The sequence below is a fragment of the Salmo salar genome, chromosome 15 (assembly GCF_965601325.2).
Source record: "Salmo salar chromosome 15, fSalSal1, whole genome shotgun sequence".
In the NCBI taxonomy this organism is placed as follows: domain Eukaryota; kingdom Metazoa; phylum Chordata; class Actinopteri; order Salmoniformes; family Salmonidae; genus Salmo; species Salmo salar.
Window position 1 is genome coordinate 4,825,678 of NC_138305.1, and position 20,045 is coordinate 4,845,722.

General features: G+C 41.9%; 1 protein-coding gene across 1 annotated transcript; it reads right to left on the reverse strand.

Moving 5' to 3' along the window:
- Positions 1-2: 2 nt before the first annotated feature.
- On the reverse strand, positions 3-19,643 carry erap1b (endoplasmic reticulum aminopeptidase 1b). The gene is made up of 20 exons (XM_082961566.1): positions 19,407-19,643; positions 18,512-18,905; positions 17,991-18,161; positions 16,101-16,239; positions 15,150-15,284; positions 14,747-14,867; positions 14,418-14,572; positions 8,980-9,093; positions 8,592-8,723; positions 8,159-8,290; positions 7,985-8,068; positions 7,008-7,165; positions 6,682-6,761; positions 6,396-6,579; positions 3,709-3,865; positions 3,335-3,519; positions 3,050-3,211; positions 2,041-2,181; positions 1,690-1,771; positions 3-1,407 (listed from the first exon to the last, which is right to left on the reverse strand). Exons 2-20 carry the CDS (start codon positions 18,865-18,867, stop codon positions 1,222-1,224), a joined length of 2,874 nt encoding a protein of 957 aa, XP_082817692.1. The 5' UTR covers positions 18,868-18,905; positions 19,407-19,643; the 3' UTR covers positions 3-1,221.
- Positions 19,644-20,045: the final 402 nt, after the last annotated feature.

The following is a 20,045-nucleotide window of genomic DNA, read 5'->3' on the forward strand; positions in this document are numbered from 1 at the left end:
GATATTATTGTATGTTCTCTTTATTCATTTAGACTCGTCTGTCTGTCCCCATCTCTTAGCTAGAGCCATCCAATAAATGACAGGGTATCACAATCAATATTTTTCATTCTATATTTTAACAAAATACAGATTCTTGTCAACATTTAATTCTCACAAAATCTGAAAAACACACAGGCCAAAAAAAAAAAACCTCCAGCAGGGCATCATCTGAGATCAGAGCATGTACTGCATTGAGACATTATGAAGCCAAATCATTACATCATAAATGCAACAAATGCAATAGAAGGAGCCTCCTCTGAGATGCAGGACTGTGCTGTTTCTCCTGGAAACGCTTATGTGGAGAAAATCTCCTGGTGGTTATGATCCCGTAAGAAGTGGGGACAACCATTCTATATTAAAAAAGAAAGTAAAGGCTCACATATTTATGCTGACAGTATTGTAAAATAAATTCATCACAAAAAAATGACAAACAGTCATAGTCACACGTCTCTTTAAGGTTGGGGTGAGGATAACTAATTAACCGAGTCAATTCTTATAAATTTACCTAAGATGAAAAATATAAAAAAAATAGTTTAGGGTTTTAGCCTTGGGCCGACCTTCGTCTCAGACAGAAATGTGACATCCAGTGTTACCAACACTGCTCAATGCACTGAGGAAATATTATTCTTTAAAGGTGAGTTGAGACTGACTAATCTACAAATGATCTTGCATCATAAATAACTACTCAATATTATTTCTACGTCAGTCAGTCACAATTTACACACAATACATCCCGGTTTCGATGCTCTCAAACACGGCCATGCTCATTCTGCGCTCTAGACCAGGGATCATCGACTAGATTCAGCCGCGGGACGATTTTTCTCTTGAGCAGGGGGGGCCGGAACATAATTACAAATCATTTGTTGCCCGCAAGAAGCCCAAAAAGATATGTTTGACTAAAACATAAATATTTCAAATCTTGCTTACGATCACCTGTCTCTATTATACGTGGGAATACTTGAACAGATTTCTTAAATTAAAATCACTTGGTTGATTTCCTGGTGTTTTTACAGTCTTATGTCCAACAATAAAAAATAATAAAAAAATATATATATATTTAATTATTTTCTCAGAAAACTTGGGGGGCCAAATAAAACCTGCTGCGGGCCAAATTTTTCCCGCGGCCCGTTAGTTGGGGAACCCTGCTCTAGACCCCTCCCTGCCCTGTACTGCATAGAAGGCCTATAGATCCTCGTGGCCCTGTGTCTCTGTCCTGGCTCCCTGGGCCTGTCTGTCCAGCCAGGCCTTTAGCTGGGGCAGGTGCTGGTCCATCCAGCGGATGTTCTCCTCAATGCTTTCATATGTCTGCTGGATACACCTCAGACCAGAACCTGTCTCCTCAGACAGAGAGTCAAAGAACCCGCGAACCTGGGGGGAGGAGACATGGGGAGACTGCTTAGAATAGATCTTAAACATATCTACTATATACAGCTGAGTGTGAGCCTATGAACACACAGACACACACCAGTAATACACTGACAGTGGGGTAGTTATTACAGCTGAGGGAAACACCAGCTGCTACCATGCACCTGCAAAAAAGATTGCTCAGATGTGCGAGTGCCTTTTGAATTTTGAAGTAGTTATTACAGCTGACATAACATAAGGTAATAGTAGTGGTATTATCAAACATCAGAGTAGACAGACTCTTACCTCGTCCAGCATCTCCCTGGTGGAGTACTGGTTGGTCACACCGGTCACCATGCCTGAGATAGAGTGGGACCCCAGGTCAAACCTACAGGTCAAAAGGTCATGGGGGTTAGGTAAACAGACACCTCAAAAGAGAAAATTCAAACTTTATGCAAATGATCAGCAACGCAACCAAATAACAATCAATCAGAGTGAGGGTTTTGCTAGCTAGCTTTGACACCATGCTGGACAGGCTAACAGCCAACGTTCCCCTTTGCATGCTGTTCTGAAGATACACCATGAGTGGAGATCTTGGTGATTCCTTGCTACAAGATAGTTTCTAGTATAACCACGGCGTAAGATCATCAGACTCACTTCTTCACCAGTGTGTGCCAGTTGTGTCTGAGGAAGTCCCAGGCCAGCTTGTACCCTTTGGGGTTCCTGCTGACAGAGATGACCACATGAGGAAGGTCCTGAGTCTTCATCACCTCGCCCGCAAGACTCTGCTCCATTAACCTGGGGGGGGGGGGGGGGACACAGGGGGTGTGAGGGAGAGGTCAAACCACCGCATCTGCTATGGAATGTGGCAGAGCTAAAGTGCTGTGTATGTCAGACCAAGAGACATCCCGCAAAACGGTCTTCTCATGAAAACGTAGCGCCACGTAACGGTGAGACTCACGAACACGATGGCGTTCTCCGTTTTGCTCTACGATGCCCACAAACCCCACGGGACTCGTCTGAAGGTAACCCGGTATCAGTTTAAAACATTTATGGAAGTATGAAGGTATTTTTGAGCCAACATAAAAGGAGTTAAATATGTGATATAGATTTAGGGCAGACAATTGAAAACGTTATTCCTTATGTTTATAATTCTGGACTGTCTGTTTTTCCATTTATGAATGTTATTCAATGTGTTTCTATGGGCTATAGTAGTTAAGCCCAAATTGTAGATTTTTTGATACCTACAGGGGTCCTAAAATTCAAAATCAAATAGCTAAATGATTCATGGTATGACCCCACCCCAAAGGTTTAGACTTTTACAGGTTTTAATGCAATACAGAGCAGCAAGAAAGCAGAGCAGCAACTTCTGAATACTGTAAGCAGGAGAGATAGTTCTGAGTGCTGTAAGCAGGAGAGATAGTTCTGAGTGCTGTAAGCAGGAGAGATAGTTCTGAGTGCTGTAAGCAGGAGAGATAGTTCTGAGTGCTGTAAGCAGGAGAGATAGTTCTGAGTGCTGTAAGCAGGAAAGATAGTCCTGAGTGCTGTAAGCAGGAGAGATAGTCCTGAGTGCTGTAAGCAGGAGAGATAGTTCTGAGTAGGAGAGATAGTTCTGAGTGCTGTAAGCAGGAGAGATAGTTCTAAGACGTTCTTCATGTTAACCCACCGCTTTAGCTTGTGTTGCAGAGGGCTGATGGACAGGGCAGACTTGATGCGGCTCTTGACAGATGTGTGCTGCGAATGGCGGTACTTCTCAAAGAGGAAATCCCACCCCTCGGGGTCACGAGCACCAATGGCAAACACCGCCAAGCTAACATCACTGGGGAGACTGAGGAAGAAGAGAGAGAGGGGATTGTCCCAATACTCTAGCATGCTCTCCTTCTTTTCTCTCTTTACCTTTAGGACAAAAAAAATGTTTGTTTTCATTGAATTGAATGGTTTGACCTCTGACCTCATGTTGCCGTCGGAGGCCCTCCACTTGTTGAAGAGGTGTGTGGCGGTAGCGACACAGGGGGGATGGTTCCTGACAGAGCCGAACAGCAGCAGGTAGCTCCTTAGAACCCTCTGGGAAACAGAGCCGTCGTCACTCCACGTCTGACGGTCTATCAAACCCCGGAACAGCTCCACGATGTAGCCCTGACAAACAGATATTATGTCTCTATTCAATCCATCAGTCAAATGTATTGATAAAGCCCTTTTTACATCAACAGTTGTCACACAGTGCTTATACAGAAACCCGGCCTAGAACCCAAAGAGCAAGCAGAAGCACAGTGACAAAAGCTCTGTCAAAAACTCTGGAAGAAAGAAACCTCAAGACTCTCTTACCTTCATCTGGTTCTCCAGACCCTCCATGTCTCTCTTCTCCATCAGTTTGTAGAGAGGGACCAGCTCCCCCAGACCCTGGGTGACAGGCATGATGTCTGTCTCCTTGGACAGATACAAAGACAGGTCCAAGGCTGTGTCCAGTCCTACCTTACCAACACTACAAAGGAGAAAGGGGACATGGGGTTAGGGACAGATACTGGGACATGTCCAGGACTGTGTCCAGTCCTACCTTACCCACAATGGGGGACACAGACAAGATCACTCAACCCACTCACCTGAAGACATTTTGAATACGTACCACTAGGGCTGTGGAGGTCATGAAAGTGTCAACCTGTAACTGTCATGCAAACTGTCATGCATCGTTAAGGCTAGCCTACAAGCCACTGATGCGCATCTACAGTACATTTAAAAAAAGTCTAATAAACCCATTCAATATAGCCTACACCATCACAATAAATCCATTATTTAAAATGTTTCCAAAGAACAGACAACTGAGTTGTCCTTATGTTAGGTCCTGATCTGGCAATGCCATATGGCTGTGGGCTACACTAGTTCATTTAGCAGACAAGATTTGCTTATAATTTCCACTATTTTATAGTAAGAACAATACAATTGAACAAAGCTGAATAAAATAAAAAGTAGATTTTCCCCAAAATGATTTCCGAGGCAGTGCACACATTCGGCTATTCTGTGTTGAGCGGTTAAAGTGATCCTGTTGAAACAGGTCCTCCTATATTCTTACAGTTATAATGTAACTTTAGTTGTGATACAAACCTTAGGCTCTTGTTCTGATTTCTAATACAAGGCTGCATGATGCAACTCTAATTTGAAAAAAAGTCTCATGAAAGGCATACGCTCTTCTCTGTTTCTTGCGCAGGCTGCACACACTCCATCAGTCTCTCATTCACAATTGTTGTCCTTGATAATATTCTCACCCATCAGACTATTCTCAATTGAATCAGGTCTTTACATATAGCCTAATAATATATGTGTGGAAGTAGTTTCGATTTAGAACGGCCCACAAATAAAACACGGCATCCATAGCATGCACTCCAATAGTGAACGGAGGTTACCCGCGGTTACATTTTGAATATGCCAGGTAAGCTACACAGATTGTAAAGCAGATTAAATGTGCTTCATGTTAAGAATTTAACAATAAATATAGCAGTATTAGAAAGTTGGGATCCTCTTTTAAATAGTGTCACGTCAAAACTATTATTTTTTTTGCACAATGACTGGGCTTATAAGAACACGTTTCACTCGACTCTGTAGGCTATGTGCTCTCCAACCCTGTTCCGACACTATAGGCTATGTGTTCTCCAACCCTGTTCCGACTCTGTAGACTATGTGCTCTCCAACCCTGTTCCGACTCTGTAGGCTATGTGCTCTCCAACCCTGTTCCAGGTGTCCTATGCCTATAGGGTATGCTTAGAGTTATTTGGCCACTTTTGTTGTGATACAAACCTTATCAAAACATATAGGTCTATGGGCTAGGATACATCATGATGCCTGCGACTATGATTTGAAAAAGTCGCAAACAAAATGCATGCGCTGTTTCTTGCCTTAGACTGTTCACGTTGGGCATCGATTCATTCCATGCATCAACCAGCGATGAGGAGCTGGCTCTCGCTACGCAACAGTCTGCTCAAACTGAATGCCAGGGCTTTCATGTAGTGTTTCATTTGATTTTTGATAGTATTGGATTGATTACAGGGAAAAGTGATTATAGGGAAAATAGAGCACTGAGTATCAGGCCGTTAGCGACTGGCCAGTTAGCAAGTTTGGTAGGCTACGAATGACCATCAGCGGCATCAGAGGACAATTTTGGAGTTTGTTACCGTGACTCAACGGCCATGTGGAATATCACTGCGGTCATGACTTGTGACTGCCGGTTGTACCATGACTAATCTAACCAATCCGAAGACATTTCAAATTTGGAAAAGTTCATTTAAATTTTTTTAAAAAAAACACAACCACTTGACATATAAAAATACACTGAACAAAAATATAAATGCAACATGTAAAGTGTTGGTCCCATGTTTCATGAGCTGAAATAAAAGATCCCAGAAATGTTCCATACGCACAAAAAGCTTATTTCTCTCAAATTTTGTGCACACATTTGCTGGGGACAATAAAAGGCCACTAAAATGTGCAATTTTGTCACACAACACAATGCCACAGATGAGTGTGCAATTGGCATGCTGACTGCATGAATGTCCACCAGAGCTGTTGCCAGATAATTGAAGGTTAATTTCTCTACAATAATGTCGTTTTAGAGAATTTGGCAGTATGTCCAACCGGGCATACAACCATAGACCACGTGTAACCATGCCAGGACTTCCACATCCGGCTTCTTCACCTGCAGGATTGTCTGAGACCAGCCACCCGGACAGCTGATGAAACTGAGGAGTATTTCTGTCTGTAATGAAGCCCGTTTATGGGGGAAAACGAATTCTGATTGGCTGGGGTGGCTCCCAAGTGGGTGGGCCTATGCCCTCCCAAGACCAACCATGGATGCGCCCCTGCCCAGTCATGTGAAATCCATAGATTAGAGCCTAATGAATTTATTTAAATTGACTGATTTCCTTACATGAACTGTAATTTTGTAAAATCGTGATCAGTATACATAAAAAACGACATTGAAATAATACATTTTACAATATTATACACTGTCATGACAGACTGACCTGACCAATTGGAAGGCATTGTTGATGAGGGAAGCGCGGTCGTTGGAGCTCAGAGCCCTGTGATTGGTTAGCAGCAGGGAGGTCAGAGAACGCCAGCCTTCCCCCTCGTAATGGACCATGTAGTAACCACTCATATCCACGTTAAACTTGATCCACCCCACCTCCTCTGGTAGGTACAGCACGTCTAGAGGGGGAGGCAGTTAGTTAGTATACTGTACCTATACTGTTACCAGACGAGACTAATGCTAGAACTGTTAGGTCACAAACCACAGACAGAGACACCTACCTGTCCTGGTCTTGAGCAGGAAGCGATGCACTGTGCTGGAGCTGCTGGTGATGTAGGTCAGAGGAACCTGCCACAGGAAGCTGCATGGGGGGGTCAGGAGGTTAAATATATATTGAATGAGTTGGTTATTCACAAACCCCTGAATTACCAAGTCTGAACTACCATCTTTACAAAGGAAATGAAACCATGATGTTTCCTGGATATCTAGTTCCAACTGCACAGTCAAAGAGGGGTCAAAATCTTCCTACTGCCCTCTGAAACATTCTCTCTCAATGACATCTGTTCAATAAAACCAGAAAATACGAAAGGAGTGGGAATTATCTTACCCGTGTGTCTGTGAGGGATCGTCAGTCTTGAGGTATCTCTCCTGGCTGAGTCTGACCTGGCGACCCCTGACCTCTACAGTGACCAGGGGAAACCCCTCCTGCAGCGTCCACGTGTCCATGATGGCCCTCACATCCAGCTGATCGCCTGAGTACCACTTCTACATCACAAACACACAGACACAGTCACCTGAGTACCACTTCTATAGCAAGCCAGGAAGGACACAGCACAGGACAGGATACATTACCACACAGGACATGAACACCACAAGACATTGAATGTTACAGTGTGTTGACTGTGACAGTGTGTTGATTGATAAAGTGTGTTTACTGATAAAGTGTGTTTACTGCTAGTGTGTTGACTGTTGAAAGTGTGTTGACTGTTGAAAGTGTGTTGACTGTTGAAAGTGTGTTGACTGTTAGTGTGTACTGTTACAGTGTGTTGACTGTTAAAGTGTGTTGACTGTTAAAGTGTGTTGACTGTTAAAGTGTGTTGACTGTTAAAGTGTGTTGACTGTGACAGCGTGTTGACTGTGACAGCGTGTTGACTGTGACAGTGGGATGACTGTGACAGTGGGTTGACTGACTGTGACAGTGGGTTGACTGTGAGTGTGTACTGTGACGGTGGGTTGACTGTGACAGTGGGTTGACTGTGACGGTGGGTTGACTGTGACGGTGGGTTGACTGTGACGGTGGGTTGACTGTGACGGTGGGTTGACTGTGACAGTGGGTTGACTGTGAGTGTGTACTGTGACGGTGGGTTGACTGTGACAGTGGGTTGACTGTGACGGTGGGTTGACTGTGACGGTGGGTTGACTGTGACGGTGGGTTGACTGTGGGGGTGGGTTGACTGTGGGGGTGGGTTGACTGTGACAGTGGGTTGACTGTGACAGTGGGTTGACTGTGACGGTGGGTTGACTGTGACGGTGGGTTGACTGTGACAGTGTGTAGGAGGGGTTTGCTGGTGTGTTGTGACTTACAGGAGCTCCAGACTGGGCCTTCTCCTGAGAACAGAACCCCTCGTCTTTCAGTCTGCCCTCATCCAGATCATCTGACTGGCAGATCTGTTAAGACACACACATTATTGGCTTGGTTGGGTTCGATTCAGTAGTGTGAAAAGGGTATGAAGCTCAGGTAGCTGTATACACACTCACGTTAGTGAGGCTCTCCCACAGATGGCTGTTGACAGTGTTCTGATAGCTGTAACGTCTGAGGTAGCGGACAATGCCAATCTTAAACGCCTCTGGGGTCAGGAAGTCTCTCAGCATGTTCAAAATACACGCCCCCTGGAAAACAATAACACATGAATTCACAGAAATCAACTCACTGACTAGACTGGAGTACTTTCAGAAGAGGTAGCAAACCGGTGTTCAAATACTATTTGAAATCTTTCTAGTACTTTGAGTGTTTGTTTTAGCCTGCCTTGAGTTTCAGGTGAAGGGGATTTGCATTTTTGGGGCTCTTCTATTGGTTCCATTGCAGTGAAGTATTTGAAACTTGGTCTGACAGATAGTCAGCATGAAGTGAATAGACTGGACAGGAGTCAGACCTTGGTTGATTGATTGATTGATTGGATGGGAGTCTGACCTTATCATAGGAGACATCGTCAAACATCTCCTGGATCTGAGTAGGAGTGTCCACCTGGCTGGAAACAGGGTGGGAGGAGCTTAATGAATCCACCTCCATCGCCTCAAAACACTTCCCTAGGAAGAAGTCATTCTGAGGGGGGAGGGAAAGGGAGGAAGGAAGAGATAGAGAGAAAACAGAGAAAGAGAGAAGTCATTTGTCAGTTAGTGATATCACAATAACCCTGATTTCCCTACACATACATCCAGCAGCCTGCCTATCAACTAGCTCAGTATTTGTTCAGGTACGTTTCTATACAAACTCTCTACTATACTCTTTAATTTCATACTAAATCAACAAAAGAAATACAGAAAATGAATATTAGAAACCAAACCAAACAGAGGCTTACCACTTGCAGCTCAGGGTTGGTGATGTTAACTGACACAAACTCCATGAACTTTGCAAAGCCCTCGTTGAGCCACAGGTCATTCCACCACTGCATGGTCACCAGGTTACCGAACCACTAGAACAACAGGAGAAGAGACAGGGTTAGGACAAGATAGTCACTAGGTTACCAACCCACTAGAACAACAGGAGAAGAGACAGGGTTAGGACAAGATAGTCACTAGGTTACCAACCCACTAGAACAACAGGAGAAGAGACAGGGTTAGGACAAGATAGTCACTAGGTTACCAACCCACTAGAACAACAGGAGAAGAGACAGGGTTAGGACAAGATAGTCACTAGGTTACCAACCCACTAGAACAACAGGAGAAGAGACAGGGTTAGGACAAGATAGTCACTAGGTTACTGAACCACTAGGTAAAAAACATAAAGAAAACTCACAAGAAATGTAATGCATTACCCAAAACTACTAGAACACTGGTAACACTTTACATTAGAGCACAGAAACAAGCTAATAATAAAGCAATAAGGCACGAGGGGGTGTGGTATATGGCCAATACACTACGGCTAAAGGCTGTTCTTACGCACGACACAACGCAGAGTGCCTGGATACAGCCTTAGTCGTGGTATATTGGCCATAAGGTGCCTTATTGCTATTATAAACTGGTTACCAACGTAATTAGAGCAGTAAAAATAAATATTTTGTCATACCCGTGGTATACGGTCTGATGTTAGCCCATCAGCATTCCGGGAATATACCACATGCCTTCAGAGAGTATGCACACCCCTTGACTTTTTCAACAACAAAAAAAATGGTGTTACAGCCTGAATTTAAAATGGGTTTTATTTAGATTTTTTGGTCACTGGCCTACACACAATTCCCCATAATGTTCAAGTATTTTTCAAAATGTTAACAAATTAATAAAAAATGAAAAGCTGAAATGTTTTGAGTCAATAAATATTCAACCCCTTTGTTATGGCAAGCCTAAATAAGTTCAGTATTCAGTAAAAATGTGCTTAACAAGTCACATAATAATTTGAATGGATTCAATCAGTGTGTTTAATATTATTCTGTACCCCAAACATACATTACACACTGTGTGCAATAATAGTGTTTAACATGATTTTTTACTGACTACCTCATCTCTGTACCCCAAACATACAATTATCTGTAAGGCTCCTCAGTCAAGAAGTGAATTTCAAACACAGATTCCACCACAAAGACCATGGAGGTTTTCCAAAGCCTATTGGTAGAATACCAATAGAATATTCCTTTGAGCATGGTGAAGTTATTAATTACACTTTGGATGGTGTATCAATACATCCAGTCAGTACAAAGATACAGGCGTCCATCCTAACTCAGTTGTAGGAGAGGAATGAATCCGCGCAGAGATTTCACCATGAATCCTATGGTAACTTTAAAATAGTTACAGAGTTTAATTGGCTGTGATATGAGAAAACTGAGGATGGATGAACAACATTGTAGTTACTCTACAATAATAACCTAATTGATAGAGTGAAAAGAAGGAAGTCTGTACAGAATATAAATATTCCAAAATATGCATCCTGTTTGCAACAAGGCACTAAAGTAATACTGCAAAAAATAAGGCAAAGCAATTCACTTTTTGTCCTCAATACAAAAGTGTTATGTTTGGGGAAAATCGAATACAACACATTACTGAGTACCACCCTCCATATTTTCAAGCGTAGTGGTGGCTGCATCATGTTATGGGTATGCTTGTAATCGTTAAGGACGGAGGAGTTTCAGGATAAAAAAGAAACGGAATGGAGCTAAGCACAGGCAAAATCCTAGAGGAAAATCTGGTTCAGTCTGCTTTCCACCAGACACTGGGAGATGAATTCACCTTTCAGCAGGACAATAACCTAAAACACAAGGCCAAATCTACACTGGAGTTGATTACCAAGAAGACGGGAAATGTTCCTGAGTGGCCAAGTTACAGTTTTGACTTAAATCTGCTTGAAACTCTATGGCAAGACTTAAAAAGAGATGTCTAGCAATGATCAACAACCAATTTCACAGACCTTGAAGAATTTTGCTCTTAAGATTAAGAGACTTACCCAGAAAGACTCACAGCTGTAATCGCTGCCAAAGGTGATTCTAACACGTATTGACTCAGGGTGTGAATACTTATGTAAATGAGATATTTCTGTATTTCCTTTTGGGCTGTGCGGTATACCGTATTTGACTATACACCAGTATTGATGTACGGACCAGTTTGAGTTTTTACTTTACTTTCTATAATGGTATTTTAATGTTTGGTTTGTTAAATGTGATACGCCGTGTGTAACGTCTATTTGTATAGTTTACTCCGCTACTTGTGTCATCTCTCTCCGCTCTATCTCTCCATGCTGCTTTCCACACAGACCTAGTCCCATCCTGTCACTCAAGGAGCGCATTTGTCGTTGCTCGACCACGATACACTCGAGTGCAGTCCGCATGGTCAATGAAGCACATGCAACAATGTTGATGACTACGACGCTGTTTCCATGTTGCTTCTTAATATAAATCCACAACCGTTCTATAATTACACTATTAATTTGTATTTCTTACATCTGGAAACAGCTAGTTTGTCTTTTCTTAGCAAGTTGTGGTTAAGTCGTGTTAGCAGCGAATGCAAATCACTAGTTAGCTGGCTAGCTTGTTAATAAATGTACTGAGTCAGAGCAAACGTAGCTAGCTATACAGCCTGATATCAGTGATGGTGAAGGCCTAAATCAGCATGTTGTTTGTGCAACAGTATCTTGTAAGTAAAGAAGAATAGGTGAAGCATGAAAATGCTACATGAACTAGCTGAGAGAAAACATTACATTGTTTAGAGTCTAAGACATTGGGGGGGGGGGGGTGCTAAGCTGACATATGGAAGTGTTTTAAGATGGTCATACTATGGATCATTTAGCTATTTGATTTTGAATTTTAGGACCCCTTTCGGTATAAAAAAAATATATATATATATAAATATATATATATATATATAAAAATTTACTGGTAAAGCCGATAGTAATGCATTGAATAACACTTTCATATATGGCAAAAAGAACAGTCAAAAAATACATAATGAGAAACAAGGTTTTGAAGTGTATGTCCTTAATCTAGGAGATATAATTGTAAAAAGAAAAGGAAATAGTTTATTATATATACAGTACCAATCAAAAGTTTAGACACACCTACTCATTCAAGGGTTTTTCTTTATTTGGTATCGCTGCAGAATGCTGTGGTAGCCATGCTGGTTAAGCGTGCCTTGAAATCAAAATAAATCCCAGACACTGTCACCAGCAAAGCACCCCCACACCATCACACCTCCTCCCCCATGCTTCACGGTGTAAACCACACATGCAGAGATCATCCGTTCACCTGCTCTGTGTCTCACAAAAGACACGGCGGTTGGAACCAAAAATCTCAAATTTGGACTCATCAGAACAAAGGACAGATTTCTATCGGTCTAATGTCCATTTCTCGTGTTTCTTGGCCCAAGCAAGTCACTTCTTCTTATTGGTGTCCTTTAGTAGTGGTTTCTTTGCAGCAATTCGACCTTGAAGGCCTGATTCACGCAGTCTCCTCTGAACAGTTGATGTTGAGATGTGTCTGTTACTTGAACTCTGTGAAGCATTTATTTGGGCTGCAATTTCTGAGGTGCAGTTAACTCTAATGAACTTATCATCTGCAGCAGAGGTAACTCTGGGTCTTCCATTCCTGTAGCGGTCCTCATGAGAACCAGTTTCATCATAGCGCTGGATGGTTTTTGTGACTGTTCTTCAAATTTTCCGGATTGACGGACCTTTATGTCTTAAAGTAATGATGGACTGTCGTTTCTCTTTGCTTATTTGAGCTATTCTTGCCATAATATGGATTTGATCTTTTACCAAATAGGGCTATCTTCTGTATACCACCCATACCTTGTCACAACACAACTGATTGGTTCAAACGCATTAAGAAAATAAATTCCACAAATGAACTTTTATCAAGGCACACCTGTTAATTGAAATGCATTCCAGGTGACTACCTCATGAAGCTGGTTGAGAGAACGCCAAGAGTGTGCAAAGCTGTCATCAAGGCAAAGTGTGGCTACTTTGAAGAATCTCAAATACAAAATAGATTTTGATTTAACACTTTTTTGGTCTACTACATGCATTTGATGTCTTCACTATTATTCTACAATGTTGAACATAGTAAAAATAAAGAAAAACCCTGGAATGAGTATGTTTGTCCAAACTTTGACTGGTACTGTATATTTATATATATATAATATATATTATTTTAACCCCTTTTTTGGGGTAGGCACAAAAATCCCTTCATACTTCCATTCATTTTTTAAAAACCGGTACCAGTTAACTTCAGACAAGGGGTCATAGAGCAAAACGAAGAACACCATCGAGTCTCCCTTTTCCATAAAGATGTCATAATAGTTTGTAGGTCAAACCATTCAGACGCTACAGAAGTTTACGTGTGAAGGACGATTTTCAGAATGTCTCATGGTCTGACAAACACCGCTCTAGCTCTCCCATCTTTCACCGCAGATGCAGAAGTGCGACGCCGGTGGATGTGATGGATTGAGATGCATCCAATGCAAAAGATATCTCTAGCTTAAGTTGACTGATTTTGCTGGAATGTTTTTGTTATGTAGCTTAGATTGACACACCTGTGTGTCAATCGACTCTAGTGGGTTAATGTAGCCAAAGATTATAGGGTCCCCTAGGAAACACTGACCAACACTTTGGTTCCTATCCTGTCACAATAACTCCTCCCTGGCATTTTCATTTGTTGTCATGGCAAACAACACCGTATTCAAAGTGCCCACTATCTTCTAACTATAGAATTAGAATAACTATAATTTTTTCATGATTCCAACAGTTCACCCAAGTGTTTTGATCTAAATCGCAAGTCAAATCGCAATTGCAACATTTGGTTAACATTTGCCCATATCGTGCAGCCCTACGTGGCAGCGTGGAAATGATCTCAAATGAGTGCAGGAAATGCAAAAAATTTTTTGGGGGTTAAGTTGAATTGAACAGTATAAAACAATGAAAATGGAGAGAGGCCCATTGAAATCACTTAGAGTGTATGTGTTGCCACCCTAGGGTCACTCACGACTTACTGAGGAAGCACATTTAGGACTTGTATTATTCAAAAACATAAAATACTGTCAAATACCCATCATACATTAAAACTAATACTGTGATATGATATTTTGGCCATATCGCCCAGCCCTAATTTAATTTTCAATAAATGTGCAAACATTTCTAAACACTTGTTTTCACTTTGTCATTTTTGGGGTATTGTGTGTAGATGGGCCAGAAAAAAATGTATTTTGTCAGTTTTGAATTCAGGTTGTAACATAACAAAATGTGGAATACTTTCTGAAGGTACTGTATATTCTGACAAAGCATCTGATTGATGAACCAACAGAGGTTAGTCCCACTTACCTGGTGTGCCAGCTCATGTGCGATCACCATGGTGATGCCTAGCTTGTCAGAGGCGGAGCTCTTGTTGGGGTCAAAGAGCAGCCCAGCCTCTCGGTATGTGGTCAGACCCCAGTTCTCCATCGCACCCGACTGGAAGTCTGGGATAGCTGCCAGGTCTGGGAGGAACACATAGCAATACATCAGGAAGTGCTTTATTTGAAGGTCTACTTACAAAAATGTGTATAAACCATTATTAAACATAGACATACATTAGCATAAACTGTCAGCTAGTGCCACTTCCTGCTACCAAATGCACCCCAGTAAGTCTATGTGCGGTGTGTTCTACTCACCCTGTTTGGGTAGAGGATATGGGATGTCAAAGTAGTCATCGTAGAAGTCCAACAGTCTGACTGCAGCATTCAGGGCAAAGTCTGTCTGGTTGATCTTGTCTGGTACAGCATACACTGAGATCTGATAGGACAATACCGAAGAGGTCAATCATATAAATATTTTGTTGCGCACTTACACATAGCAGGGGACTAGGGAGCTATAATGATGTGTACGTATAAACTAGTCAGTCAGTGAAACAGAGAAGTAGCAATACATAAGGTTTCAGATAGAACCTGAATAACAAGACAGGGTACAACTCCCCTTTTCCACGTGAAAGTTATTCAATGCACTTCATTTCTATTTGCAGGTTGGGCATCTTAAGTTACCCTTTCATTCTGACCAATGAGAGGACTTCCTGCTCACCTTGACTCCGTGACTGGTGGTCTTGCTGACAGACTGGAAGTCAGAGACGATGAAGGCCACCAGGTAGGTGCTCATCCTAACGCTGGTGTCAAAGTGGTCCTCCAGCACGCCACCTGGTAACTCTACTGTCTTTACCTGTGGAGGGAAGAGGTAGAGGATATGTTCATTATGACACCTGCCTCTCCCTGGCATTCAGACGGTGTGGAGAAACAGGTACTTTGAGATGCTCATAAAGGGGCTTGACAGGTGAAAGCGACATAGTGAAAACGTTTAAATGGATAAAATGTATTTGCGTTCATCTGCCCCATTTATCACCTGTTAATAGATCTGTTATATCACCTGTTCATAGATCTGTTATATATCACCTGTTAATATATCTGTTAAATATCACCTGTTAATATATGTTATATATCACCTGTTAATATATCTGTTATATATCACCTGTTAATAGATCTGTTATATCACCTGTTCATAGATCTGTTATATTTCACCTGTTAATAGATCTGTTATATATCACCTGTTAATAGATCTGTTATTTATCACCTGTTTATATATCTGTTATATATCACCTGTTAATATATCTGCTATATCAGCTGTTAATAGATCTGTTATATTTCACCTGTTAATAGATCTGTTACATATCACCTGTTAATAGATCTGTTATTTATCACCTGTTTATATATCTGTTATATATCACCTGTTAATATATCTGCTATATCAGCTGTTAATAGATCTGTTATATTTCACCTGTTAATAGATCTGTTATATATCACCTGTTAATAGATCTGTTATTTATCACCTGTTTATATATCTGTTATATATCACCTGTTAATATATCTGCTATATCACTTGTTAATATATCTGTTAAATATCAAGTGAAGGAACGGTGACCAGGAGAGAAAGACACTTGAGACTATTGAGATGCAGCCCGTGGTGTGTTTCCCAGGGTACCTTGGGCATGTTGGAGAGGGCGATGTGGCGTGACTCCCGCCGTATCTGAATGGTGAAGTTGGCTTTGAACGCCGGCTCATCGAAACAGGGGAAGGCTGCTCGGGCACTGGTCGCTTCAAACTGAGTGGACGCCATAAACCTAACAGAACAGAGGAGAAAATAAAAGTGTCGTTTACAATTAAGATATACAGTAGGTCTAGGGAAAATGAATGTAAAGCTTATGATTGAGTAATTCATTATAGTGGCACACCTTTTAGCATTGTTGTAGTACTCGATTCAAGGACTCAGACTTGACTCGGACTCAAGTCACGATTTTCCTGACCCGTGACTCGACCAGTTGTGACTGTTGTCAGAAAATCTCTATATTTTGCATAATTCAACATACGAGCTACAGCAGCAAATGTTAGATAGATAATACCGCTATGTAGCCTTGCCAATGTGCAACACTGGAATAAAATGTAACTTAAAAAATGGTTGTACAGCTACTTTTGGCACTACCAAGGGACTCGTGACTCGATTCGTGACTCGAACTTGAACAATAAGGACTTGGGACTAGGTTTAGTGACATGACTACATCACTGCCTCTTCATGATCGTATCCAAATACAGGACAATTTGATCACCTTAAGTGGTTGGTCACTTTCACTGCATATTCTTTTGGAATGCACTGTAGAATGATTGACATGAGTTTTCAGTGCTCTAGGTGACCACCTATACTGCCCAGGGCCAATGCTCTTAAACGCTAGTAAAACCAAATGCATGCTTTTCAACCGTTCGCTGCCCGCACCCGCCAGCCCGGCTAGCATCACCACCCTGGACGGTTCTGACCTAGAATATGTGGACAACTACAAACACCTCGGTGTCTGGTTAGACTGTAAACTCCCCTTCCAGACTCATATTAAACATCTACAATCCAAAATCAAATCTAGAATCGGCTTCCTATTTCGCAACAAAGCCTCCTTCACTCACGCCGCCAAACTTACCCTAGTAAAACTGACTATCCTACCGATCCTCGACTTCGGCGATGTCATCTACAAAATAGCTTCCATTACTCTACTCAGCAAACTGGTTGCAGTCCATCACAGTGCCATCCGTTTTGTTACCAAATCACTTTATACCACCCACCACTGCGACCTGTATGCACTAGTCGGCTGGCCCTCGCTACATATTCGTCGCCAAACCCACTGGCTCCAGGTCATCTATAAGTCTTTGCTAGGTAAAGCTCCTCCTTATCTCAGTTCACTGGTCACGATAACAACACCCACCCGTAGCACGCGCTCCAGCAGGTGTATCTCACTGATCATCCCCAAAGCCAACACCTCATTTGGCCGCCTTTCCTTCCAGTTCTCTGCTGCCAGTGACTGGAACGAATTGCAAAAATCGCTGAAGTTGGAGACTTTTATTTCCCTCACCAACTTTAAACATCAGCTACCTGAGCTGCTAACCGATCGCTGCAGCTGTAGATAGTCCATCTGTAAATAGCCCACCCAACTACTTACCTCATCCCCATACTGTTTTTTATTTTATTTACTTTTCTGCTCTTTTGCACACCAGTATCTCTACTTGCACATCATCATCTGCTCATTTATCACTCCAGTGATCTGCTAAATTGTAATTATTCGCTCCTATGGCCTATTTATTGCCTACCTCCTCATGCCTTTTGCACACACTGTATATAGACTTTCTTTTTTTTCTACTGTATCATTGACTTGTTTATTGTGTTATTGGCTTGTTTATCATTTACTCCATGTGTAACTCTGTGTTGTTGTCTGTGTCACACTGCTTTATCTTGGCCAGGTCGCAGTTGTAAATGAGAACTTGTTCTCAACTAACCTACCTGGTTAAATAAAGGTGACATAAAAAAATAAATCCTGATGGTTCGTATTCTTACCTGACCTCTCCCTTAGTTGTGCGATAGGAGCTCTTGTAGAAACCGTGGAAACTGTCAGACAGGTTGGCAGAGAACTCCAGACGAACCTTGTACATCCCACCTCTAACCAGCAGCACATCAGACATCAGAGCTAGCTGGTGGAAGGCTGGGTACTCCAACACCTGCAGAGGCCTTGAAGAATCAGAATAAGAAAACTTGATTGCCATGCAACAAATGTTACTAGGATTTTTATATTGGTGTTGTAGCTACATAGAAGCACCAACAATCACATCCACATCAACAATTAATCCATTTACCATCTACACAGTTAAAGACATCAGTATCAATAGAAATACACATGACAACCAGGGTTGGGTTCAAGTCCATTTGAATTCCAGTCAATTCAGAAAGTCAACCATATTCCAATTTCAATTCCAAAATGTCCTCCTTGAAAGGCATTGAAGAGAATTTCTGGAATTTAAATGTAATTGACTCCAACCCTGATGACAACACTTGTAGAAAAAGAAGGGACCCGATCATACACTGGCAGTGACCCTGGACCTTCCGGTGCCAAGAGCTCAGCTTTAGCTATCTGGAGGTCCTTGCTGTGGAGGATGATGGTAGAGGTGTCCTCGAAGACCTGGAGTTGAATCTGCACCTCTCCGGTGAAGTCTAGGCTGGTCAGGTTAGGGTGGACGAGGAGGTCATAGTGGATTGGAGAGACAGTTTCAGGAAGTCTCATATGGATCCAGGGGAAAGGTTGGCCATTAGTGGCGATGGGAGGTAGAAGTGAGGAAGACTTGTCGTTGGTATCATGGTCTCCTGGAAGCTGTGCCGCCAAAGACGGGGCAAAGGATACATGCAGGAGCACCAGGATGGTGACAGTTAACGTCCTCATCCTCACGCCTGAGAAAAACGCGGGAAGTCAGCAGTTTCCTACAGATGGAAGAAATTAAGTCAGGTTACATTGTAGCAAACCATTTACATTTTAGTCATTTAGCAGACGCTCTTATCCAGAGCGACTTACAGTAGTGAATGCATACATTTCATACATTGTTTTTGTACTGGCCCCCCAAACCGAATGGTGGAGCATGGTGAAGGTGGAGCATTGTTACAGTATGACTCATTGTATCAACTAGTAGCACAGTAAATAATGTATCAATCAATCTGTAACATTTCTATTGAAGTGAATAGCCCAATAATGCACATTTGAAAGCTATATAACACATTCAACAGGAACGCGTGGACATGACATTGCAAATGTAAAAGTTACTGTTACTTTCGATTTCAGCTCAAGATTCAAAACCTGTGCTATTCATTAAACAAAACCTTGCATTAGCCTATTCATCCACAACATTAGGCTAGCTAGGCTACAGCGAAACGTACATTTAAACAATTTAAACAGCGAACAGTCAACTAAGACATTACAGTACTTACTGTCAGGTTATCTGTCCGACTTGATTGTGAAAGTGAAAATAAAAAAGACCTGTACAGATTTGCATTCTGGGACAATCTGAATGACAGCCCGACTCATACTATGAATGCCCCACCACTTAAAACACTGACAATGTTAAGAGAAGCCTTGAAATAGGTGAGATAATGATTGGATCCACAACAAACCATTATTTGCAAACGGCTCATTTCAATACAGGAAGTCAAATAAACCAAGCTCTGTTTTGGTTTTGACCCGTAGTGCATACTATTGGCCACTAGGGTGCACCAGATAGCCATATTTATTAATAAAAGTGTAGTCAGTGTTTTACAAGTGCCATGCATTAGCCTACCAGTCCAACAGCACCACCTGACCTGAGCACAATATTTCCAGAATCCAAAATGATAATGCCAGTGAAATGGATGCTTTGCAATGACTACATTGACATTGAACTGAGAAAGAAAAGTACAGGGAGAGAAAGGAAGTCACAACACTGGTTTGTGGTAACTGCCTGGTAAATTAATCATGATTTACAATCAAACCACTCATCCATATTTTGGGAAGCTTCTCCAGAGGTTGGACAATGTGCAACAGTGAACAAGTGTGTGTGTGTGTGTTTCAAAGTCCATCACCTCTGAAAAAAA

Coding starts and splice junctions, on each gene's coding strand:
- erap1b (XM_082961566.1), bottom strand. CDS start 18,867: ATGAGGACGTTAACTGTCACCATCCTGGTGCTCCTGCATGTATCCTTT. Junction 15,285..16,100: donor CCCTCTCCAACATGCCCAAG/GTACCCTGGGAA, acceptor TTCCCTCCACAG/GTAAAGACAGTAGAGTTACC. Junction 8,291..8,591: donor ACGATGTCTCCTATGATAAG/GTCAGACTCCCA, acceptor ATTGTTTTCCAG/GGGGCGTGTATTTTGAACAT.